We start from the raw sequence: 27,790 nt of genomic DNA on the forward strand, positions 1-27,790 counted from the left end.
GTCCCATGTGACCTAGTGACCTCTTGCTCCTTTTACTTTTCTTGTTTTAATTAATTCAATCATTTTTGCATTAAACTTTCAGCTGTTTACTCTTTAAAATTCATCTTTGCGCCTTTAATACACTTTCTAACATAAGACCTTTTACAATCTATTCTGACAGCTCTGGCTTTTGGTTTACAGAGGCAAAATTCTTCTAAAAATTATTTTACTGCTTGCTAGTCACACTAATTAATTGCTCATCTTTCAGGTCCATTTTTTTGTGAGTTTTGCATTGCAAGTAATGCTTTTGAGATTTTTTTTGTGTACACCCTTGCTACTTCTAAAAAGGTCTATTACTTTTATCTAAGATATTAGAACCTGCTTGACTTTTCCGGTGAAACCACACCTCTCAGATTTCATATCGAGTTACAGATTTGGTTTGCTTCCCTTAAGATAGTAGAACAATTTAAGACAATGGTCTAGATATGAAGATAAGAATATTAAAGATGCTTGTTAGTGACTAATAGGAAAAACATGTTGAATTGGTTTACTTAAAAAGATTTTGATAAACTGACCAGCCTATAAAAAAGCCCACCACAGTTTGTTAACAGAAGCTTGTAAATACAGTAAAGTTGGAAGGTAATGTTAATGAGACAGGAATATCCTAATGCAAAATCAAATTATCTCAAAAGCTTGAATGATAGAAATAGGATGAAATTTAAGTCATAGAATCATACAGTAAGGAAAAAACCCAAAAATTCCTCCTGCAGGCCATCATTCAGAAGTGACTGAATAGGAGGAAAACCTCTTAATTGCAACTGTAAAGTTCTGTTGGGCTACTATGTGGTGTGTTATTGGAAAAAAAAAACAAACCACAAACCTACTTCTGTCAAGCATTTGCAATCCAGATCGATAGAGCATTGGTGTGGATGAGAGATGCTGTTGGTCTCCACTTTTTCTTGTTTTGTTTAACAGTTGTTAACTATCTTGCGGTAAGCAAAGTTAAGGTTTTCATCTTAAACTGAGGAAACTCAGTCTCCTATCTGTTCCAAGATCTGCTGTGAACATAGCAGGTCCAGATAGTGCATAAAATCAGCCTTAATATATGATATGTGATATATGATATATGCTTCTATACATACCCTAATGCATACATCTGCATTTTCTGGCAGTGTAACTGGTGGCTGAACAATGTAAGCAAAGAAAGTTTATAGTGAAAGCTAATACCTTTTATTAAGCAAACTGTGGAAGAAAAATAAACTAGCTGAAGAAGAGCTCGTGTGCTCTGAAACCTGTGGGGTTTTTTCCTACTACATCTGTGTTAGTAGCCATAATAAAATATATTGCCTTTGGTATCTTTTTTGTGCAGGTTTGTACTTCATGTTCAGCTTATGGGCCCTGTTTGCTGAGTTTCTCCCAGTAGAGTCAAATGGTAACATTCTTCATCAGTTTCAGTTGTGAGAATTCAGTGCACAGTATTGGGACTGCTGACATACCACATAGCTTACAGTTCAGTATGTATAATTAAAATAGAGTGCCAGTTTTCTGAAGTGTTAGTGATGTGATGCACCTATTTACACTCAAGTTTATGGTAGTAAAAAGACAGTAACAGTTGGCCGTGTAGTCTTTAATAAATATGCCAGTCCTTTTAGATTTCATAGTTGAAATCTTTCCTAGGTAAAATATATAAATACTGGTCATTCATCCATAAATTAATTCAGTGCAGAAGTTTTTAACATTTTATTTCTAAAACACAGAATTGCAGTACTAATTGCATACTGTAACAGCTACTGCTAAAGTCAAACGCAACATTAACTGTCAGCCTTACTGTTAACACAGGTGGCCGTACAGGACCCAGCAGCTATATTAAAATGTTTCATCTACAGTTTTCCAATGTCAAGATTGCTGAATATCTCTGCCACCATTTTTATGTCATCATCTTATTTGAGATAGAGTTGCAATACACCATTTGCAGAAAATAGACAGATATATGTCTGACTTCTACAGCAAAACCAGGCTGGCAAAGAGACAAAGTGCATATTCCAAATCCATAATTTTTATTCTAATATTTACAGTTTTAAAATTCTTGCAGTACCAGAGATGAACAGTAATGCAACCCAGACAAAAATAAGATTCTTGAACCCTAGAAAAGTCTTAGGTATACATGCCAAATGGGGAATTTACTATCCATTCCAAGAATTGCTTGTTCACAGATACCCCAAGGAGCAGAAGGAGGAATATCAAAAAAGGCTTCAAAACTGACAGTGTAGAGCAGAACATTCACCTTGATTCTACCACACATTCTGCAAGTCAGCTAGTTGTCCAAATACAACGTTATATTGTTTTGTTTTATCATTGGGATTCTCTATTTGGAAATACTATTTGTATTTTAACTTAGAATTGGAACTCTCAAACAGAATAGTGTGCATTTTTCAAGAGTATCTAGCAGAAAACAAAGCTATTATCTGAACAGAGATTTCTGGTTGCTTTCTCATTTCCTCTTATTATTAAGGTGCCTACTTGTCAGTTCTAGAATAACCTTTCCATATAAATCACGGGCATTGAAAATTATCATTAATAAATATAAGAATGAGAACATGAAATGTGCTTTTAGTGGAATTAATACTTTTGGGGAAAGATGTGGCTGCCTGTAATAGGAGGGGATTGAATCCAGGACTTCCTTCCAGGCTATTAGTTTAAATGTTGAAAGGATAATATTGTACTATAGCTTGGTTTTTATTTGGTTTATCTAAACGGACTTAAAATCATCTCTTCTGCTATGAAATTAACATGAGCAATGTTGAAGTACTTCAGTATGAAGATGTTACAGGATTCTGCTCATGTAAATATTAAACTTATATAATATTTTTAACATGTTTTTATTCTTTATAACATTCTAGAATTGCTTTTAAAATTAATAAGAGTATTTTAGGTTGTTTTCTTTGTTCTGATATGCTTACTTGGAACAACACTTCCTAAATAATGTTACTGTTTAAGGATAACCAGTTAGTAATGTCTTTTGATGTTACTGAATGAGAAGACAGCAAAAGCAAATGGAAGGAAATCATCTAAAAAAAATAAGCAATGTAATTATAATACTGAAAAAGAAGAAGCAAAATAATGTGCTATGCCATCAAAAATAATAATGTAATAATTACTACCGCACTTCCCTGAATTAATTCTTGTTTCAACCATGACTTGCATTCTAGAAAAACTTCAGGCTCAGTGATGAAGATGCCTTGATTTTTCTGTTGTTTAGTCTCTGGATAGTTCCTCCATTATAAATTTACATTTACTCATTAAATGGTCCAGCTGTGAGGCAATCTGTATTGTTTTGCCACCACCTAAATATTTCAGTTTTAAAAGACTGTGGTCTTGTTTAATATTGGTTGTACCAGCATCAGTGAATGACTGTGTGCTAGGGTTACCTCAAGGAGTTTGAGCCTCTCTAGGGTCTTACTTGGAGTTTAGAGATGGAGTAGTGAATACTCCAAATTGTAGGGAAGTTTAGACTGTAGTTGGGGTAAATTTGGAAATGCATATAGAATGCAAAGTTTTCCAGATCTTTATGATTGGAATACACCATCAAGTGAATCTTTGCATCTTCTGAGATTTGTCATCACTGGATCGGAATATGCGAATTAATTTTGAATATATGCAACCTTTTTTTCCCCTGAATCACAGCTGAATAATATACTGTGCCCCTCTAGGTCCTATTTGTGTCTATACATAAATATATTTTTTATTTGTTAAAGACTTGGTATGTTTAAATAAATACAGGGAGTTATGGTTTATATACATGCATGCAGAAGCCTACAAGTACAAAGAGGCTTATGTATGTATGTAGAGAAGGAGGAATGGTTTTGGACTTGTGCATAGCAAGTATGATCGTATGGCCACTTACACCAAAGTCACAATTGTTGTTTATTTCTGTAATCAGTTCTCTTTTCTTTTGCCAAAGTGAAGTCAAATACAGAACTTCTCTTTTTTGAATAAATCTACTTTGTCAATTCAGAAGAGCCTTAATTACTTTCAGAAAAACACCTTCAGTACATGGCACTTGGAAACAATTTTATCCATTTAACTTAAAATATTTGGCTAAATTTCCAACTGATTTTATTTTTTATTAACTGAGTATTATTCTGATCTAAAATACAGAAGAGAAATCATATATATACATATGTATACATATTAGAAAGTTGAAGCGTGGAATATATGTTATTAAGAAGATAACAGCAGAAAATAGCCTCTGTCTCTCTGGGGGCCATGCTGCTTTTGATGCAGTCCAGGACACAGCTGGCTTTCTGGGCTTAGAGTGCACACTGATGGATCATATTCCTGTTCTCATCCATGAGCACCTCCCAGTCCTTCTCAGTAGGGCTGTTCTCAACATTTCCACCCTCATCTTTTAAGATGAAACGTTTTCAGATAACAGGGTTAGCTAACTTAAGTGTAAGAACTTTGGTGAAAATGTAATGCTTTCTGATTTGGTAGTGTTCATTTTAATAAAAGTTAGAAAACTACAATAATTCAAAGAACAGAACTACTGTTTCATTGTGATAGGTATGATACAGAGAAATGAAGGAAAGTTAACCTTCCTTCACTCCTAACCAGGTATGATAGAATGGTTTTGTACACTCTTCAGAGGAAAAAGAAATACCAAAGTTAAAATTAATGCAAGTTAGTGTGATTTTGTAGGTAGTAGATAACTGTATAACCTTTTGGCAAAACCTGAGGCAGGGAATTATATGATATAGGTTCAGAAAGTGTTGACTTTTTGATTTAGAGAAATAACTGAACTTCTGCAGTGTTTATAGTACAGGTAGGTTTGTATCAAGCATTTATTTGAAAGCCGGTGACGTTCTTATTTTTATTTTTTAGAAGTCCTCATTAGAAATTAATAAAGTACATGTCATCAGAATATTACAGATAATTTGAATTTAATACCTAAGTTGGCACTTGTAATATAACTAAATGCTATGTTTAGGAGAGCCTACTGTAGCTGTGGAATCAAGGGAGCAATGGGACAAGGATGGAGCAGAGAGGTGTGCTGTTTATAGCAACAGAAACTTCCAGCGATAGCAGGCACTTGCATAATTGATTACAAACAGCTATGTTATGTGAAGTGTGAATGCGAATTTACTGCATGCAAAGACCGAGGCATCAAAGATTAAATGATTGCCTTTCTCACCAACCTGATCTGGCAAAGTCACCTAGAAATAAAAACATATGCTAAGTGTGGAGTCTGTAAAGAGCCAAGTATCAAAGTTGTTTATTGACCTAGTACTGATCATAGAAAGGTCTTGAAGAAATATTTTGAAGTTAGACTTTCTAAGAGTTAAGATTTTCTGTGTTCTGTACAAAAACCTCTTTCAACTGGGGGAAGGGGGCGGGGACAGGGTGCTGAATAATAGTCACTAGCTAGTTCATGGTTCATGCTGCAATAGTGTTTAGCTAACGAAGAGAAAGAGTGGGTCCCCCTTGCAGGAAACTTCTGATGTGCTAGACTCTGTTATTCCCAAGTACCGTTTGTAACCCACTCTCTCTGTGTTGCAGTCACTGTCTGTCACTCTACATATTTTGAACATGCAACCTTTTATTGATGTGTGTTATTCCTGCTGTACAACTTCAATAAGAAAATGTTGCAGTATACTATAATAGTATTGGAATGCAGCTTTTTACAGTTTTACCCCCATTTGTAGAAAAGCAATGGAGATACTTGAATCAAAAAATCTCTCTTTATCTCTTTTTCCCCTACAATTTTCTTTTCCAGTAGAAAAGTAGAACTGTAGTTTTTTGTAAAATCTGTTAATCTTGCTTAGTGTAGCTTTTGCCATGCTGTTGAAAATAAAGACCTGATGTGGTTGGCTGAGTAACTTTACAGTGATAGTCTTCTTTGCTAGTGTTTTTTGCAAGTGCTTTTTGCAAGTGCTTTTCTGTATTTATGCATACATACAAATAACAATGACAATCAAAAGTAATCATCACCCAACAGTTCTGAGTCTTTTGCTTAGAAAAGGGTGTAGTCCATAGTGGTATTACAGATGAAAATTAAGATACATAAAACAACTGCAGGGGAAAAATGCTTGCATGTCACATTCCTGCATTGTAATAATTCCTTCAGTTCATTGATTGTGATGAAATTTAAATCAACCAGTACCTAATATAAAGCTAAAAAAATTTTAAAGTGCAAAATGCAAATTCTAATGTCTGAAAAATTTGAATTAATTATCAGTTCTTTTCCACGGGTAACCATTAGATGGTTGCAAATCAGCATGAGCTGAAATAAAATTTAAATTCAGTTTACAGAAGAGCTTTTTTTGCATTGAGGGAGGCTAAGAAGTAGTTGCCCAGAGACTTTTTGGAGTCTCCATTTTTGAATATTCAAATCCTGACTGGACAGTGCTCTCAGCATCCTCCTGTATTTGGCCCTCAATTGAACAAGGAACCTGGACTGTCTGATCTTCAGAGGTCCCTTAAAAATTGTGATTCTATGACAAAAAATATTTTGTTTTATTGGCACAATGCTTTGAAAATTTTAGTTTCTTTTTTCTAGTGCTATCCCATTAGGTATTTGTAGAAGAAAATTAATGTTCATATCTAACAATATATGCTTACATACGTTTCATGTCTTTGTCACTGAACAACTGCATTGCTTGTCCAGCCAAAAAATCCAGGAAAAATACTAAGATTTATTACTTGAGCAAACTAAATTTTATAACACATGCAATATTTATTTGGCAGTACCTCTGTTTCTGATGCTCTTCATGTGCTTCTCATGGCTAATTAGAATGTTAAAATTCAAGTGGGGATTCCTTGTTCTATTATTCATTTCCTTAACATATTTCTTGAAGTAAGATGTCTGTTAATGTTCTTTTGTTATCCCTGCTAATGAAAATATGGACTTTCTGAGGTCCTAAGTGATTTTTAAGCCATGTTCTTAGCATCAGTGAGTCCATACCTTCCCTTTGTATCAAAAATCTATTGTCCATTAACTTGAATTCTGTTTCTTGTGAGTAGTTGTACATCTCAGAAGCTTATATTCCTTTAAATGTTTCTCTTTGCAGTGAGGAGCTACGGAAGGAGGCCCGACAGCTGAAACGAGAACTGCTGGAAGCAAAGCACAAAAAAGAAGAAAAAGCTTCAAGACCCAAAGAGAAAGAAGGTAAGAGGTTTTGTGTAGATCTCCATTTAACATTCTGGTTTTAAAGGGTTTTTTGGTTTTGTGTTTTATAAATGTATATAAATGTGGACTATTGCTGAAATGTAGATTTTTTTTTTCTTTCCCTAGGAATGGTAGTAATGTAATGATGCCAGTATGTAAGGAAGTTGTATAGGTAGCATTTGTTCTCAAATCAGATAGTATTTCTCCTTGTAAGTATTCATTAGTTACATCCCTGCTGTGACCTCCTGACTTGCAAGGTCTTTTTGACTTTCTGACTTGGAAGGGTTCTTAAATGCAGATGGTTAACTTTGAACTCAAAGCTACTGATTTCAAACTTCCATGTATCATAAGACACTGATGGAACTCAAATTCACAAAGTCACTACCATATTTATTTTTCTTAAACCTTAACAAAATGGGATCTTCAGCTGCCCTCTTCTTTGTCAGACAGTTTTTCTATTCTGTTTATTTTTAAATGTGTGTAAATTGCTACATTTATAATAGCATGTAAACTGCACATTTTAGTCTAGAAGGATAAAAAGCCCTGCATTAGCCAAACTGAAGAAACAAAAATGTGTCCTTAAACACTGTGGAGTGGCGGAACACAATTTCAAATAGATTCTTGGTTTAGTTCTCAGTACCGTAGAAATATGAAAGAAAATATAAAACTATTTTTTTCAAAATTCAGATAACACGCAATTTACAAGAGTGGTATAAAATATAACATAATTTTTAGAAAAATTTGTGGACTCTCTTGAATAACAGGTGAGCTTGATCAGCATTTTGACAAAGTAAAAAAATACATTTTCATGAATTTGTATATGAAATCTGGCACCAAATGTTAAAAATTGCTGACTCTGAAAATGTTCTAGTAATCACTAGAATATAAGCTCTCACTGGCAAAATAATGAATGCTGTCACTAGCCATGTAATAAAATAATGTGAGTAGAGGTATAGCAATGATAAAGTGTAGTCCTTTTGAACATATATGATAAATTATCTTGAATAGTGCTATGTGTGGCAGTTCTTACACTATTGCTTGAACTTATCCCTGTTCTGGTGCCAGCTGGTGGACTTTGTAAATTGAGGAAGTTCACCTTTATAGTGACAGAATAAAGCTATACTTGCAATAGTTACTTCCATGGTACAGTTTGGAAGGATACCTTCTATTCAAGCAAAGGGAGCTTATATACCACAGTTGGTGGGAGGCTTCTATTTTCTTTGAAATAAATAGTAGGCGGGCCTTAAATCAGTTGAAAATCTGCAGGTTACAGCTAATGGTACAAATAATCTTGAATAATCTTGGCTTTCTTTTTTGTGATAGGAAGGGGTCTGTTCCAGTACCTGTTGAGAAAGATGGATGGCAGGAATGAACCTATTGACCTAGTCAGTGGAGTACCTAACTAAAAATCTTTAAAATAAACATGTTCTAAAATTTATGGCAAACTTAAAAGGATGTTAAAGGAGATGCAAGTAGGAAAGGATAAAATTATTAATGAAAATGTAGTGAAAGATTTCAGGTATGTACTAGAAAATGAACTAAACATGAATTTGCACTCTGATGTGGCTCTCGCTTTGTGGTTGTTGCTACAAATGCAGTACCTGTAAAAGTGTGATTGTACTCTTGCACTCAGTTCCAAGTATTGTACCACCAAAAAGGATAATGAACAATTCAATTAAAATGGAAAAAACTGCCCAAAACTAGCAGAACCCTATTTGGACAAGTTTATTAGGAGATACTTGAAGATATGTGTAATTTACGTATGGAGGGAGATGGAATGGTGAGATCTCAAGTCAAAGGAATGAAGCATACCTTTATTGTGAAACAGAATTTACAATTGAGGAATAATAGAATAGATTTTAGAATGACTTTATGTTTAATATAATGAGCTCTAACAGAAATGTTGTACCAAATAAATAATTTTGCCCCAAAGTTAAAAGCTCTTAGTAGTCATTTTATATTGTTTGGCCTGAATTTTCATCAGTACAGTAGAGCTATCAACATGAAAGACAGTCTGCTGAACATACAATAGTTTACCTATTCCAGATTAGTTTACATATAAGAAATTGTACATATTTTAAAAATACTTCTATCAGACAGTTGATGTTTAACTAGCAGCAGACTTTTCCATTGTTCTCTGCCTATCCTCTTGGGGAGTTTGGGGTGTGGAATGAGTTGTCATGCTGTATCAGGTATGCCTGTGCAGATGGTGCAGACGCTTGCATTCTGTCTGCCTATGCTTTGAGCTGGCTGCATTAGGGAAAAATGGTAGTTCACAGGATATGTAACCACATTAGTGTGATTCTGTTCTGTTCTGGTTAAGAAACACTGCATCACAGTCAGAACTTGCACCCATAGTGGGAGAATTTCACTGAAGATCACAGAATGGTGAGAATAAGGCTTAGATCATACTGGCCAAGACTGGGTCTTGTTCTGAGAGGATGGTAAGGAAGGATCAGCAGCATGAAACATCTATTTTAAGTGAACTGCACAGATCTTTATTACTGTTGGCATCACATTTAGTATCACTTCTTCAAATTGTTCATATTATATTTACCTAGTATTTTTCTGTATTTGGAGATTAGATCAATTAAGAAAGATTGGAGAGTGAAAATTTAAGTGTTTACATTGTTTCAAGAGGTCAGAGAAAAAAAATAATTCTCTCCGTACATGTCTGATTATAACCAGTCTTCCAATTTGTGAATAGTGTTGTTGATTATGCCAGACTGCTGTCAAGACCTTACTTTTAATAAGATGTTTTTCTTTGAAGCGACATTTGTTGTAGCAGTGCCAGAAATTACATCAAACACTATCATTTGAGTGCTGAATTAGTTCAGCATTTTGAAGTGCTTGGTCAAATATTCAGAAAAGATCTTTTTGAATTTTCAAAGTTCTGTAGAGTAAGCCTGGGAATATACTTCAATGAAATCTGCTTCAGACATGCAGCATCTGCCCGTTAATTATATCTCGGTTTTAAACAGTAGATGTATTTAGGAAGTAATATTTTAGGTTGTTTTGTTAGAACATTTTTGTAAATGGACAAATAATCTGTAGACTATGAAATTTAATTGTTGTACATGAGAAAATAGAAGCGCTGTAAAATACTATCTGAATAGGGAAACCTAACAATTAATGTAAAAACCAGCATTCAAGGGTAAGAATTCTACTGAGGCATGTAGTACTGAGGCGTTTTCTGTTTGTTTTTTTATTGTGATATGCTAATCAAATTATTAAAATGTTTAGAAAATTCTCAAAATCAAGTGTTCCAGTGTAACATTTTGTTTTATTTCTATTCTGTTTTAAAGTCTGGGTAATGTCAGGGGCACTTGAAGAATTAAGCCCTGTCTTACATGGAAAGATACTTTCTTGAAGTCTGGGACTTTAATAGGGTTTTGGACCCTTCAGAACCCTCTGAAAATAACAAAAATAACAAACCATCAAAATTTCATGGTTTGGGAATTTTGCAGCTTAAGTGCATTAAGTATGAAGATTTTTTTCAGTATATACAGTAGAGCTGCATTGTATCAAAGTATCCATCTGTCATCTTTGCAAAACTTTTTTTTCTCCCACTGTTCACAATTTTTTTTACATTTTATCTCCTAATATCCAGCATCCCTGTGCAGTCCCCTTCCTGCTAAAGTGAAAATATTTTTCTGTTTGTCTTTCTGTCTGCAGAAGAAAAGAAGACTGTAAACCAGCTTTGATTCTAGTAATAATCTTAAACATGTACTCAAAGTCCACTAAAATTTGAAAATTAACTGTATTTTAGACTAGGACCATGTGCCTACCAAAGTTCAGAAAGCATTTACTAAAAACTTGCAGTTCACACTGTTTTGCAAATCTATGCTGGTCTTTCAGATAAGTGTTTTGAACCTCTAGGAATTCCTTGTAAGATTTTATTGTTTGAGTTCACTAAATGAACTAGTAAGTTTCTTCTAGGACTGTTGCTTTTTTCACTGTAGCAAACTGAAAATCTAGTAATCAGTGCAACGATGGAAGCTCATTCTGTAAGCAAATCTATTCAGTTGTTCACAGTTGCTCAATATTTCCTGACTCTTACCTGACATCCTGGCAAACAGTGGCTCTTTAGAATCTTAGGCAGGCCAGAGCTATAGCGACCTTAATTAAAGAGTTCTTGAAGGTGCAAAGAAAACCTAAGTAGAGAACATAAGTAGAACTAGTCCTAAGCAAAAATATACAGGACAGTATGTTACTAAGTCTCTCAAGCATAAAATGATTTCATATTGTTTTTCTGGTATATTAGTTTTTACACTACTTTACAGTAAACTGTATTTTAAGTTTCAGATACATCATATTTAAAGCTGTAATAATTTTTTCCTAATTCTGGAAGAAATTAATTATTTGTTTCAGTTATTAATTATCCAAAGTATCTCTAAGTTCTGTATTTGTAACTTCTGATAGGAATTCTATTTTAATCCCTGAAATATTATGGCATATTGGAGTTCTTTTAAAATTTATGAGCATTTTATTTGGTTTGGAGCAAAAACAACTTCTCTTTTTAAGATTTCAGTCTCAGTAAGAATTTTAAAATGATTACTGCATACCCTTACAATTCCAAAAGAATGCAATATAAACTGAATATTGATGGAATATACTGAAATAATACAGGAATGTGTTTTAGGTCCCTTATTTTAATTCACCAAAACATTCAATCATAATTGCTTTCTCTTCAAACAAGAAGTTTTTGAGGTTTTTTGACCCTTTGGTATTTAGTCTAGCTATGCCATGCATTTTTTGGAATTTCTGTCCAGTAGGTATTTTATCATAGGAAATGTGTCATCTGAGTTGCTAAAGAATACATTTTGGATACTGAGGAAAATTTATGGGCCCACCACATTTCAAACATACACAAACCCTGCTAATTAAACTGGGATGCCTTTTTATATGGGCATCTTTGTACATTTTTCTTGTTTTCTTACCTCAGTTCTGCATAAAGTCATGATTACATATGAAAATTTCATTACACTAGTTAATGGGATTGCTTTAGAATATCCAGAATATTTTGTAATCTAAAGTACTTAAGTGTATGTAAATATCTTCATGCTAGATGCATCTCATCAAAGAAAAATCATAATTTTCAATGCTTTCAATGCTATAGGTTCTTGCTTTTTTATGGTTACATTAAATCTTCAGAATCAGGATGTTTTTCTCTGTCACAATATGTATTTTTTTCTACCCTTCATGTGTGTTTCTGGTAATACTTTCACCAAACCAAATTAGCTTCATTTTCCAACAAGTCTTTTATGTGCAGTTCATTATCTCTTTCTTAAAAGGAAATAAAATCTGTAGAATTTCATACAGATTCTAATTACAAGACCAGTAATTATTACAAGGTTTGTTTTAAAAAGTTGGTACTGTGGAAAATTGCATGCATACTCTCAGACCTGCATTTGTGTCAAATTGTACCTTATCTGTGCTGCAATTGGTGGACTTGTTATGGCAAAGTTGCACTACCTGCAGTGCTAGGAATGGAGCCCAGTCTTCAAGAGCAATATCAATGTGGGCATAAGCAGTGATCATGCTGTTCTGATCTACCACAGGCAGCTGAATTAGAATTCATATTTCTTGGTTTCATTTAGTGGAGGATAAAATTGCAATTTTGAAAACAGAACACTTCTAATACGTTTTTTGTTGAGTGTTTATGTTGTTAAATGTACCAGATGCTTTAGGAATTAAGCTTAAAATTACCAAGCTTTCTTTTCTGCTTCACTTCTTATTAGGAATTGATCATTCCTAAACCAGCCACTCAATTCAGTTCAATGCCCTTGGATCAAGTCTTGCCTTTGTTATACTTCCTCCCTTTGGTAGTTAAAAACGGACCTCATTTGAACTGTTCGTTTTTTAAGTGTGAGCAAAATAAGGCCTTTCATATTTTTTTTAAATCAAAATCTTCCTTTCTGGTTTAAAGACTTCAGAATTTCCTCCTTAGTTTCAGACTATCACTGTAAACCATGTCCCAAACCCAAAGTTTTAGGTTAGATTACATCATCATGTTGGCATGCATTTGCCATAATTTCAGGATAGAAGAATCTGTCTGAAAGAAATTATTTTGACACAGTATGATGAAGACTAGAACTTGGTGGTAACTCAAGCTAGCTTACATAAATAGCAAAGTACTTATAAATTCTTTTGAAAGTAGGATGAAATGTATTTTCAATAAGGAGGGTTATCTATTTTCTTTTTTTTTCCCCCTCACCTTCCTTCCTGATGGAATATACACAACAACTTGTTCAAACTAAAGGAGAAATTCTTTACTTCATGCTATTTACACCTTGTTTGTGGTGAGATCCTCCTAGGGAACAAGATTCCTGTAACTTAAATTATCTTCTGCATTTTGTGATACCTAAATTGAATTTAATTGTTATTTTACCTCTGTGTATTCATGCCATTTCTCATTAATTTTTGTCTGAATAAATCCTCTTAGATTAAGGAGGTTAATATCAAAGTCATGATCCTTGTACTTTTGCTGAATGAGCAAGCTGGACCTAAATTTGTCAAGCTTGATATGAAGGTCAAGTCCATCATACAGTGCTGTTGTTCCTCTTATTTTCAATTCAGCTGCAAAAGGCTTGCAAGGAATCTGGGTTGCAGACTGGGAGATATGAAGTAGTAGACAGCAATTTACTTTTACATTTTAAAAGGTTTCTTCCCACCAAGTCTCTCTCTTCTGGACTTTTTCCCTCGATTGCTGGTTACCAGTCGGACACAAAGTAATTTTATCAAATAATTCCTGCTTATCAAAAACTGAATATATAATTTCTATTAAAAAGCACCCTGTAGTTTTGTAATCATTGTAGTTTTCAAGTTTTAAAATGTTAATAACCCATTGGCTTAGGGGCTCTTGAAAGTCCTTCTTGTTTTGTTGCCTGCTTTAAATGTTGTGTGATAGGTTGTAGGACAATGAAGAAATACAAGCATGTTTTAAAGTAATTTTAATGAAAGTTGGAAAAATATGATGTGTACAAGGGCACAGCTCTTTTGGTTGAGTCACTCAGAAGTTAGTTCAAGTGGATCTGATTATCTTTTGTCTGAGTTTTGAAAAGGCTTTTCTAGGAGGCAGAGAGCATGAAGTTGAGGATTAGAAAGCCTCTGACAGGCAAAGACCCAAGAAACAATAATATCAAAAGAAGGCTTTAACTGAAATTTAAATTACTTGTATTAACAGTAAGTTGCACACATAGGAGTGTGATAAAAACACACAAACACATAGCTTCAGGGGAATTTTACCCTTTTTGTTTAAGAATTGTATGTGAGCTGCACTACATTAAACTAAATTTTAGTCAAAAGATGACTAAGGATCACATCTTTAAATTCAGCATATGTATTTCAAAGGGTGGATTTCAGGTTTAAATGTTTGCAGCCAGTTTGTGACTGGCATTTTCAAATATGTTCAAGAACACTCTTCTCAATCTTTTACTTATCATAGATGGGCAATTATATTCATCATGGGGTAAATGTGATTCCCTTCAAAGCACTCATTTAGCTAAATGTCACCTGAAAGCTTGTTTTTCATAATGAAGCAGATGGTTTTGTACTTCAAATTATTTATCTAGGGGCTAATGTTAGTAAAAGAAGATATTGTGTTGTTTCCAGATAGTCAACACTTCGGATACATGCATTTATGCTAAAACTAATGCATTATTTGGACAGGGATTGGTCTTGAATTAAGAACAAGATTTTTAGTTAGTAGAAAAGAATGACATAGTAGGGGGAAATACTGAGCTTTTACATTATATGTGGTAGTTTTCTCATGAACTTCTGTTCTCCTCAGTTCTTCTGATGTTATGCTGCATGAGATTTTATGGCAGACTTGATTTCATTTATGCAGCTGTTTAATCATCCCAAAATGTGTGTGTGTATGCATTTATCTATTTTGGTCATTCTGGAAGATGGATTTTTCTTTCTTTGTCTTGCTGGTACCTGTCATATTCTGTTCATGATTATGTCCAACATATCAACTGGAAAACAGCAAAAAAACCCAGCTCTGAATGGTATTAAGTATGTTTGATTATTTTCCCTGGTACCTTTTAAGTGCAATGTAGAAAGCATATAAATGTTGTTAAAATGCAATGTAGAAATTAAGATTAAAAAGAAATAAGATTTTTTTCGGTAGAAATATGTAAACAAGTATTTTATATGTATATACAAATTTATTTCATTTTATTACAAATGGCTATGTTTATAAACTTCATAAAAAACTTGAGTTCCAAGAGAAATTTAGTTTGGAATTAGAAAGTTTTCCTGTATAGCTGTCAGCAGTCATCTAAAAAAACTGATAAAAACAAATTCATTTAGATTTACAGTTCACCAGGCCATATATCCTGAAATGTCTTGAAAAATTTTCTCCAAAAATGTTGTCGTTTGCAAATATTCATCATTTGCAATGCGACATCCAGGAGGTTTATTCTTCTGTTTGTTACCAGGAATAACAATTGTGTAAATATATGTACATAAATTTTAAGTATACTAAATCAATATGTACAATGTCTTAATGTTGTTCAAGAAGATGAAAATAATGTGAAAGTACGGTGTTGATCAATTTTCCAGTTCAGTTTTTGTCCCATTAAACTACTAATGAATAATTTATTCATTAATAATTTAATGGGACAGTGAATACTCTGCAGTGCAGACACTGTTAAAAAAAGATGGAGTAGCTCTTGACTTATCCATGTATCACTTTTTTAAAAAGAGTTTTATTCCTGAACAGTTATATAAAAAAGAGTTTAATCCTGATTGACAACATGGACTCTGTTAAGAATTTAAATGTTACTGAGTTTTTTCCATATTGCAAAATCAAGGACTTGATTTGTCGCTACTTCAGCCTACAAAAGAGGAAAACTGTGACATTTTTTATAAATTGTATTTCTTAATTTTTGAACAAATAGCCACAGAATATTAATACACAACATTTCAACAGCTACAAGAAAGATCTTCAGAAATTAAGGTCATCTGGTTAATGGAATTTCAACAGTTTTCATCAGAGGTTTTATTTCTGTTATCTTGCTTTCCCTGGCTCCATAGTAAAATATAATTGAAACAAAAATCTTTTGACTCATTCTTTGCCCAGCACAGTGTTGTGTTTTTCATTTCAGCAAGTAGCAAATCATTCTACTGCTGAGAAAGCAGTACAACTGAAATGTTTTATGGGAGTGTTTTGCTTGGTATTTTATCTCCAAAAAGACACTAAATCATGAAACCAAACTAAATTTGTTTAACCAAATATGTTTCCTTATTCAGAGGAGGAACCTGCTCCAAACAGTGTTGTTGAAGAATACCTTCAGGAGAAGAGAAAATATGAAGACAAGAGAAAGCAGCAGCCAAAGAAAGGAGTTTCCCGTGAAGATCAGGTAATAGTTTTACAGCCTGAGCAACAAAAATCCAGAAAATTAATTATGTTCATTTTTGAATATGTTTATCTCTTCATTTGTATAAAAGCAGAGTTTTAAAATCTGTTATTCATTTTCTATTAATAGAAAGTTATTATTCATAAAAATAAATATTTTAATTACCCAGGTAGACAGGTAACTGAATTTTCAATGTGTGTTTGAAAGGGCTCCCAGTTTAGTTGCAAAAATCTTCTGAAAGGAAATGCTAGTCTTGAAAAGGTGTCCTTGATTACATTTTTAAGAATTTGCATTTCTTCACCTTATGCTCTCCTTGCCGCAAGATAACAGGAGGACAGAAGTTTACATATTTGGCATTTGGTTTTTAACATTTTAAATTATGCTTTAAAAATATTAAATTCATCAATACTTCTTGTGAAGTGTAAGAAATTGTTTATAAGCACTCTAAAAAGAGAGACTGTTTTAAATACAATTTAAATTATCATTCAAAATTAGTTAGCATGTCTGTAGGCTCTAGTAAGCAAATATGAGCAAAGTAAGGTTTGCTTTACAAAGGCATTTGTTGTTTACTAAAATAGATAAGTCTGAAATGGTTAAATATATGAAACTGCCTATGAAGTGGAAATTCCATCAACATAAAATCTGTGCTGTATGTCAAACACATTGGTTTGTAAGTGCATGTCAGTTCAGCTACGAAGACGTTCCTGTTCACATGTTGAATCTAGAAGATTGGAAACTTGAGGCTTAGTAACTTCAAAGCAGCATTTAGCAAACCTTTGTATATGCAGCAAGCTGATTTAGCCCTAAACTAAGAAGTTTATGGAAACTTTGTACATTCAAAATCCCATTATCTTTGAATCAAAGAGTACTAAAGCTCTGTTGGCAGTGTGGATCAAGGGACTTAAAACCATGTCTAATGAATTTATATCAGCCCTGTCCTGGACATCACCGGAAAACAAGATGAGATGATAGGGATATATATTCTAGGAGATCTTAATTTTTATTTACGTAACTCTGCTGGCAACTATTCAACAATAATTAATCAAGTTCTTTGTAATCCATTTCACTTCTGGAGAGCCTCTTCTTGTCTCACACCCCTTGTAACTTATCCTACAGTACAATACCATTTTCCATCCTCAGTGCAATAGTTAAGGAAGAGGCAGAAAAGGTATCTTTCCTTAAAATACTAGATAATGGAAGTCCTAGCCCTCCTATTCAGCAAGGGTCAAATGATAAAATTATTCACAGCACAGTGTAGCATCTAGTGACTTACTGCAAAAATGCCTACTAAGATATTTCAAAATTATTTCTGTCATCAGGTCTATTCACAGGAATGCTGTCACCAAAGAAAATTAGACAAGACACAAGGAACATGGCTTTTTTTGGTCACAGTTTCATATTAAAAGGATCAGTTTGAGTTTGTTTCCTTCTGATGACCTCAGCAAAGATTTGCTGTCTCAGGTGTCGCAAGTATAGTTTTTGTTTACAACAGTATGGAAAGCTATAGAACTAGAATGATTTGCAGGCCCAAATATCCTCAAAACTTTCCTCTTTCTCACTTTAGACAGAAGAATAGACAGAAAATAAAGAAAGTAAATGCAAAAAAAGTCCTCCAAAATCTGCCCTTGGCAGTGCTAAAATATGTTTTTGAAAGAATTCAAAAGCCGGGAAACTCCTCAAGTTAAGATTGCTCCCAGAAGGAAATTTGATTCCAGTGAACACTTCTGGTATTTCCTATTTCTGTTTTCTATTCTTGTTTAGTTTTTATTCTTTTAAATTTGAAAAACTTGACCAAACAAAACTACACAGCCATACAGAGGTGTTTTACAACATAGGTTGCCAACCTATCACCTACAAATCAAATGTTGCCTGCCACATAAATTCAGTTAGGCACTTACTCCCTGATGCTTTCATTTTCAGGAATGTCTCAAATATCAGCAAAAAAAAAAAGCTGTGGGCTGTGCAAATTATTCATAAGCTCTTTGCTTTTTTTTGAAGAGCCCCCCTCTACCATCACAAGGCTCAGACATATGACTTTTATATACTCAGACTCCCATTTGAGACCATCAGAAACAAGAACTATGGTATGTTCTTCAGGTGTCATCTGAGATTTGGTGACTTCATTGTCCCTGAAAGATCAGGCAATGTCCATTTGAGAATAAAGCAGCAGATTTTAATTAGCATGAGCTTTATATGTGCAGCATAAGAACCTGTATCTGCAGAATTAGTTTAGCTGGCTCATTTTTTTTAGATAAAAACTTTGAGTTTTTTCAATGTCCACACATAATTTAAAAGATCAGCAACATAAAGTATATAAGTATGCATTAAACTGGGTCTTCAAGGCTTGAATTGTTTTAATTTATACAGTAGATTACTTTAAAAGAGGACAGTAGCATGCCCAAAAAGTGAAATTCATTTCTGCAGTGTTATTTAATCAGCTGTTTTATTCTCTAGGTAGCTACAAGTATTTGTTCCTTAAATATTCCTTTTTTTTTCACTAGATGGTGAGAGAAGTGCTTTTTCACACCTGACAGGCCCCTCCCTGCTTGCTCTTGTTGCCTTGCCACTGCCTGCCCACTCAGTCCATCCGTGCTCTCCATGCAGTCCCACTCTCGCACCCGCCATTACCTCTTGCTCTCTCACTTGCCTCTCTAAAGTGTTTCTTCCAAATTCATATGAAATATCACTCTCATTGTACTTTTTCTCAAAATAATAAAAATGTTGTATATGCCTGTTGGTGTGTAGAAATATACAATTTCTCTAAGACCATGCGTTTAATTTCAGACACTGGCATTGTTAGACCGATTTAAAACAAAGTTGACCCAGGCAATTGAAGAAACTCCTGAAAATGAGCTTTCCGAACCTGACGTAGATAATGACGAAGGATGGTGAGTTCTTTTCCTTTGGATTTCTGTATTTACTGTGTTTACAAATCCTGCTGTACTAACATAGTCGCTCTGGTATGCATAAACTTGAGTAGCAGAAAGCACCAAATGTGAAGGAAGCTGCTCCATTAGGAGTCAGCTAAAAGGTACTGGTTTAGCACTCTGAAAAATACGTCATGAGAGTGATGACATTCAGCATTCTGTAGTTTTAAATCCTTCTAAAACTGTGTGTTGAGTGTGGTAAGTATTTTTAAATGATGGATGAGATTAAGATAGTCTGACTCATCTGAAGTGTAGGGTGACCCCAAGGCAGTGGGGTATTACTGAAGTTGTTAAAGCACTGCAGAAGGTACTGCCTTAATGCTTCCCAGTCAAGGAATCAGTGTGCACCCTGTTGTTTCATATTCATCTTTCATACAAACTACCCACCTTAGGTAATCAAGGGGATAAAAATCAATATGATTTGAAGTGTGATCTTGAAGCTCTAGGCTGCATGCTGTTAAATGCTCATAAATGTAGGCATAATGCAAAAATGCATAAAATACCTGGAAAAAGGAAAAGAAATCCTAGCAAAAAAGTTTTGTAAGGATCTGTCATCTCTGTTTATAAGGCAAACTCTACAGCTGGTACAACAAAATAGGCTGTCTCTGCCTACAGTTTTTTCATAGTTGTGTGCATAAGCCATTGGAGCTTCAGCAAAATTACCAATAAAATAGAAATTTTAACAAAGTTCTTGGCAAATGTTTTAAAACAACCAGTATTTCTCTATATCAGATGACTTAAAATTATTTTGTTGCTTCTTCAAACAGTGTTTTCTTCCTTCATTACGTCTTTTCCTACCTCAGGCTCTTTGAGGATGAGAGATAACATGCAATATAAATTTCAAGATCCTTGGATTTCACTGATATTTTGAGATCCTTCTGATCTATCAAAGTGGCTCTAAGTCCTCCAGGAATTATAGACCAATTATTTCATTTGGAAGGGACCTACAAGCTTCATCCTGTCCAACTGCCTGTCAGCTTCAGGGCTGGCCAAAAGCTATGTTGTTAAGGGCATTGTCCAATTGCCTCTTGAACACTGACAGGCTGGGGGCATTTGTCTCCTTTCTAGGAGGCCTGGTCCAGTGTTTGGCCACCCTCTTGGTAAAGAAATACTTCTAAATATCTGGTCTAAACCTCCCATGTCCACTATATGATTCTTTTATCTGGCCTTTAAATGAACATTTTATGAACTTGATCTTCATGTCAGATATTTTCTTGTCACCATAATACGACCAGTCTTTTAAATACTTTTATAAAGTTCAAACATATCTTTCCTATTTCTTTCTGAGTAACTACTGATATCTAATTGTCAGCAATGCTATCCACTGTCATTCCCACTGAATTAAGAAATGCTGTATTTTCAGATTATGAAGTTGTTTTTGTTCAGAAAACAATACTACATTCAGAATTGTGCTAAAACAAATACTTAAAATAATATGAAACTACATAATAGACTAATAATTAATATAATTCATTTTGCAGCTCAGTAAGTGTTCAAGTTAACTTTACAGACAGATGAGGCAGTCTGTTTTCAAATAATTTACTTTGAGGCCAAGTAAATTGTCAAATGTATGTTACACACATTGGCTATAAACAATGTTAACAAAGCAATGAAATCTTCTGAAAGCTATTAATTATTGTGTAAAGCACTCAGAAAGTTAAATTGCATATTTTGGATTAAGTGTTTACATTTTCAGTACCTTTGTTGTATAGGAATATTTGAGATAACTATAGTGACTTAACACTTTAAAATTCTTTCTTAATTTGAATCTACTTCTCAAAAGACAGTAACTTCATTTTCTTTGATTTTTATTAAATATAATTAATGTATGGCATATGCATATATGATACACACAAATAACATGCTTCCTTCAGGCCATTTTGTAGGTCGTGGTTGCTGTTTTTATGGGAAGGGAAAGCCTGCCAGTATGCTTTGCTCTACTGTCAGGGTATGTTATCTGAGGTAAAATGATTGCCTCTAAGACATTTTTATGTGTCCATGAATGGCCACACATTGAGGTATAATTTTCTTTCTCTGTCAAGATAGAAACCATTACCAATTTGTTATGTTTTCTTTTGTTTGGCAAACTTCTCTCTGTATATTTGGCTGAGCTGCTGTATTGGCATGGCACATAGCAGACGTTTGGGCACTTTTCAGCAGCATTCTACTTTTTATACAATAAAAAAGGAAGAAATATGACTCTATTGTAAACAGTGTGTATGGTGTTTGATAATTATTACCAGACTTTACTGTCTAAGAACACATCTGAGGAAATGTTGTGAGGAGTGCCGAAGAGAAATGTGTAAGACTAAGTTGTGATGTGGGATATCAGAACCTTTGCAGAGACATTTTATTGCAACCTCTACTGCCTGTGAGAATGATTATTTATATTTGTCTGCAGCAATCAAAATCCAATTTCCCTTACAGAATTCAAAAATATCATCATAAACATAGTATCTACTCAGAAAGGGTCAAAGAATAAAAATGTCTGACAGTAAGTAAGTGGACACAATTTTACAGCATCCGAGTGCCTTAGAAGGACATTCTTGATCTGAGTTCTTCCAGCCATTATTTTCCTTGTGGCTTCATGTTGACAACTAGTGCTTGTGCTTTCCTCTTAATGTTTTTCTTAAAGGTTGTATGGAGTGCTGCAGAGGTAGGTAGAGGTTATCTGTCAGAACTCAATTACATTCTTGGCTTAGAATCTTTACCAAGAAGACTTTTCCCAAAATGTAGGTGAGGTGAATCACAGTGGCAGCAAGGTGTCATTTGCTTAGAGACTAATATTATGAAAACCAAATATGTCACAACAGAAGACCCAGCTAGAATCTGCTTGATCCTTGCCACTTGGATTACTTGATAGGCCTGAATTTGAATGAGAAAATACTGAACCAGCTACTCTTATTCAAAACACTGCTGCTACTCATCTTGTATAGGACTTATTGTAACACATATAGTTGCATGCATGTGATACCATTCAGGTAGTAGTGACACTTCAGAGTTCTGATGATAACAACACATAGTTGCAATTGTAGTCAAACACAGCTTTCATTCCAGAAGGTGTTACAACTGCAGATAATGGAACTAATGATGCAGATCCTGTGAATGTGACAAAATATTTTTCATAGAGAAGTCCAGCAGTGAGATTAAAAAAATCTGATGCAATCAAGTACATTCAAAAATTGTTTCAGTTAGTCTGTGCAAAATATTCCTTTTCAAATAGGATAAGAGTGATACTTCATATTGTAAAATACCCTTCGATCAAGTAATTCTGAGAGTTCCAAGTGCTCCTTTCAAGATGTGAAATCTGAGACTAGATACAGCACTCAGCTAAGTCTGTCTTTGTTGAGTGGAAGGATTACTTTTTTTGTTGCTGTTTTTTTCATACCTGGTTTCTATTCCTTTCTAAGCCACAAATCCTTTTCTATTAAATGGTTGCCTAACTTAGTTCTGTCCTGTACCCATACTGTTGATCACTCTTATTGGAATTTAGCCATTGCACTTTTTAAATTGTATCCTATTTTTCATACTGCTATTCTTGTTTGCCAAAATCACATGAATTCTAAATACTCCAATAAACATTCAAAACTTCATGTTATACATATGTTCTGTGATTATATTCTTTTCCACTATAGTCATAAGTGGAAATGAACTAACCAACCATTAATCTTTTCACTTTAAAATTAAACTGTGGCTGTCTACTCCTAAAAGCAGGGCTCTCCAGCTGAATTTTTAGGAACCTTACATGCTTGTGAAATGTAAGAAATATATCTACACTCTCCTGTATGGAATATTGGTTTTGTGGAAGGAACATCATTTATACAGTCTCACAGACAAAATGCACAAAAAGGTTCAGGAATCAGCTTCAGTACCATTCTTGAAGTTAAAACTTGTCAAGTTTACAGAATTTTATGAGACATGGAAGACACATAGGTTAGGAAATCATGATGGGTTATTTTTTGGATTGATTGAAAAGACATCCCCATTCATTCACATTCATTCACTTCTTGGGACCGATGCTCTTCAGGATCTTTATCAGTGACAGAGGCAGTGGGACCGAGGGCACCCTCAGTACATCTGCAGTGACAGGAAGCTGAGCAGTGCAGGTGGCACTACAGAAAGATGGGATGCCATCCGGGGGCATCAGGACAACCTTGAGAAGCAGGTTCATGTGAACCTTATAAAGTTCATCAAGGCCAAGATGATGCATCTCCGCCAGAGCAATCCCAGACAAGAGCACAGACTGGGAACAGCCCTGCCCAGAAGGGCTTGGGGGTGCTGCTGGCTGAGAGGCTGGACATGCCCCAGCCATGGGCACTCACAGCCCAGAGAGCCACACGTGTCCTGGGCTGCACCCAGAGCAGGGTGGGCAGCAGGGCAGGGAGGGGATTCTGCCCCTCTGCCCTGCTGAGACCCCACTGCAGTGCTGCATCAGCTCTGGGGTCACAGCACAGGAAGGACATGGGCTCTTTTGAGCTGGTCTGAAGAAGGAACACAAAAATTATATCTGGAATGTCTCTCCTGTGAGAAAAGGCTGAGAGAGCTGGACTTGTTCAGGCTAGGTAAGAGAAAGCTCTGGAGAGACCTTATTATGATAGATATTTCTGTAATTAAAGGGTGATTAAAAGAAAGAGGGAGAGTGACTTTTTACTTGAGTAGGTAGGAACAGGATAAGGGGTGGTGAGTTTATATTGAAGGATTTAAATTAGATGCTAGGAAGAAATTCTTTACTCAGAGGGTAGAGGCACTAGTACAGGTTGCCCAGAGGGGTGGCAGATGACCCATGGCAGTGGGGTTGGATTGGGTGACCTTTAAAGGTCCCTTTCAATCCACACCATTCTACGATTCTATAATATGAACATTGCATTGAGACAATATTCTGTTCCTGCCTGAAAACTATTTCCACACCTGTAATCTGAGTTCTGATAAATATGGTTTTACATTGTTACTTCTTCAGTTTTGACTTCATGGAAGATGGCAGATAAATTCTGTTGGACCTTCAATATTCAGTGTAGAAACTGAAATATTAACATGTGAAAGTTGTTCCTTACCAGATGGACGTGATTATGTGAAGTGCATTAAAATTGCTGCCACCAGGGAATCAGCCAAAATCTGTATCATCCTCTGAAGAAGGATTTGGTCTTTTATTAATCCCATCAGTTCACAAGTCAGGGATACAAGTAGACCCCCAGTTGATTTTAGAGTTTGTGTTACAGTGAAGCCCAGTAATTTTTCCTTCATTCTGCACCTGGCTAGAAGTCTAGGATTTCTTCTTCAGGATTCAGATCTCATCACTGGCCTTTATCTACTCTCAGTAATGCACTCTGCAGCCTTTCAGAATTTGACTGAGTCTGCCAGCATGCTACATAGTTCATTTAATTAATAGCACGTGATGCGAGTGCTTCATAACTGAACCACTGCAGTGTTTCCTGGGTGGAATGTAAGGTGTTACATGTGAAACATAAAACTTCTTAATCTTTAGAAGAGATCAGCTTTTTCCTTCCCTGTGGAGTGCTGTCACAGCTGTAACTAAGCAACAAATGTAAATAAGTCACTTAAGTTTTTTTTGGAAGTATGTCTAGACTCTGAAACTTGGTCTTTCTTTTTATTTGAAATAACATAAATCCATTCAGCTTTCAGATATACTGTTGGACAAGAAAGAATGAGCAAAATGGGAATTTGGAATGAGGTGGCAGTTTTTCACATGGTTTTTCAGTCTAAAATTCTTCTGGTTACTTACCTTTGTTGAGCCTAAACTATTCTAAATGTTGGTTAATTTGAGGTATAAGAAAAATAAACTTCTTTTAAAAATCAAAATGAAAAAGTCAGTACCTGAAAATATCTTCCAATTTGTACAAAAGGATGTTGTGAAAACTTGTGTGACAGTCAAGGTCTTCTATTTTAAATAAAAAGGTATTTCATGTCTTGCTTAATGGATGGTTTCATGTCCATATTGTGTAATTACTAATGGTGTCAAAACTATTGTCCTCTTAAGTTATTTGTAAAAAATCTCATGTAAGATAATGAGGATTAAAACCAATTCAAATTAATGTAAGGACATGCGTACTTTAAAGGCACTGTTTAAAATCTTATGTGTCTTAGAAAGCTTTTAAACATATCTTCTTCTTGGTCATAAAATATCTTGATCTGTACAGTGATGCTTTACATAGATCAGATCACCTGATTTTAGCAGAAATAGAAGGGAATAGGTCTGGTTTTATCAATTTATTGGTTCTGTGGACAAAAAACTCACAGAAGTTCAGTGTTAATCATATAAAGTGCATCCTGGCTTATATATGTCAGATACTGTAGACTGTTCCCAGTTCTGAATTTCAGAAAACTGTCACTGAGGCCACTTAAATATTGTGGGAACACTGGATGCTAATGCTGAGTTCTTTTTGCCAGGACAGTAATTGCAATTTGAGTGTACAATTTTTTGTCCAGTTTGTAGTGATAGTTTCATTTTACTCTAGAACACATAAAATCAATCTGTATATTAAATGAAGGTATTCTCTATCTACCATCAATAGTTATGCCCTGTATCTTCTTTAGGAAACATTTTTGTTCATAATACAAGGAAGTTTCCTTTCATAATATTTATAATTGGTTTCATGAAAAATATGGCACAATTAGGAGTGGAAACAATATTTTACTTACCTTGTATTCTCACAGTAAAAGGTTTTGTAACAGAGGGCAATTTGGGTCTTAAAACAGTATCAAGGCATCACTTTTATATGTCTGTTGTAGAGTATAGGCTAGAATTGTTTTGGGCTTGGGTATTTTTTAATTGAAATAGCAATTTTAGAATCAGGTAAATCCTGAAGTTAGCCAGACTCTTTTTATATTACAATGTTTAATTTCTATTAAGAATTAAATCACAATACACACAATGCAATGTTAGTATTTAATCCCTATGCTTTTGATAATGTGTTCCATTTTATTTCCAGGATTCCCTATTTACTGCAACATATACTATTGAAATTTGCAGGGTGAAGTTCTTCAGGATAGACACCTAAAATATTGGGTATATTTCTCTTATAAACCTTGTTTTATATACATTTTATAAAATGCAGATTTTTTTTCCTACAAAACCTCAAATTTAGAGTTATGAAATATGGCTTCCTCAAGATTAGCACCAGTCTTTGCAGCTTCAGTTGCAGAAGCTCAGCTGACAAACAGAGAAAACCCCTGAAAACTAAGCTGCAGTCTGTTTTACATGCTGATGCTAGCTTGGGGAATGACTGAAAAAGTGCTGCTGTAATTTATGCCAGTGAGGCACAAAGATGGATTAAAGCCATGTTTGCTCCCCTCCTCCCATCCAGACTTGAGCCAGCGTTCCTTCACTAGTCTGGAAAAACTGGCTCTATATTAGGTCTCTCCTGCTAAGGCCATTGATTTACTCAACTACATTTTTTAAAAGCTGACAAAATACTTACTTGATTGTTACAAAGGATAAATGAATGCCAGAGGTCTGTATTAGAAACACATTGGAAAGAGAGGTTTCTTTTCTGTTTGGCAAAAAAATAAGCGTTTGTTTGGGTTTTAGTACTGCCACTAACCTTTAAAGGAAGGGAAAAAAAAACCTTCTGCTGTAAATCTTTCTTTTTTCCCTCCAGTCTTGTCTCCACCTTCACCTCTGTACTGCTAGAGTATGGTCAGACCTTGCTTGATTTGTAAATGCCACCCCCTACCCCACTGCTTCAGTCAGTAATTCAAATTAACAAATCATTCTTCTGCTGGCATTGTATATTGATGGCCTCTAGCTGTTCAGCATGTCTGAGAAACTCAGAGCATTTAAAGTGGGGCTTTTTGCTTGGTTGTTTTTTTTTTTTTTTTGCTAATTCCTTGTATCTGGGCTTATTTGGACTAGGAATCTGAATTTTGACTACTGTTTGACTTAAATTCAGAGATGATCCATGCTTCAGTTAAGGGATATCTAGTGCTAGATTTACTGTCTGGAAATCTGACTGTTTTTATTGCCAGAAAATCTAGTGAAGAATGAAGAAATAATCTTCTAAATCTTTATTAGCCTGGCTTGAGCTTCCCGTATATTTATACACCTTTTCAAGCACCCCAACTTCATCTCATTGAATGACAAATTTAACTAAGGATTTTGATCTATTCCGAATGAGAGAGGGAAGGGCAAAAGAAAAGGGAGAGTGTCCAGAGAAATCTGAATGTTTTGAAAGTATGGGTATTTTTGTGCTAGAAATACTCTCCTCTCCTTTCTTTTCACTCCAACTCTGTGCTGTGTTGATACAATAATGCCTGACTGCTTGTGTTAACTTGGAGTGGTGATTTGCTGACTGACTTCAGAGTATCAGATGTTGTACAAGCTATTGCCAGAGGCAGGA

At 34.7% G+C, this 27,790-nt stretch overlaps 1 protein-coding gene across 1 annotated transcript in view; it reads left to right on the plus strand.

Moving 5' to 3' along the window:
• CWC27 (CWC27 spliceosome associated cyclophilin) overlaps positions 1-27,790 on the plus strand; it is a 93,011-nt gene that overhangs the window by 56,529 nt on the left and 8,692 nt on the right. Inside the window, exons 11-13 of the mRNA XM_084225959.1 lie at positions 7,047-7,144; positions 16,403-16,512; positions 19,294-19,397. Of these exons, the coding sequence (XP_084082085.1) occupies positions 7,047-7,144; positions 16,403-16,512; positions 19,294-19,397 (312 nt within the window). The remainder of the gene's footprint in view (positions 1-7,046; positions 7,145-16,402; positions 16,513-19,293; positions 19,398-27,790) is intronic.

The sequence above is a fragment of the Fringilla coelebs genome, assembly GCF_963513975.1.
Source record: "Fringilla coelebs genome assembly, chromosome: Z".
In the NCBI taxonomy this organism is placed as follows: Eukaryota; Metazoa; Chordata; class Aves; order Passeriformes; family Fringillidae; genus Fringilla; species Fringilla coelebs.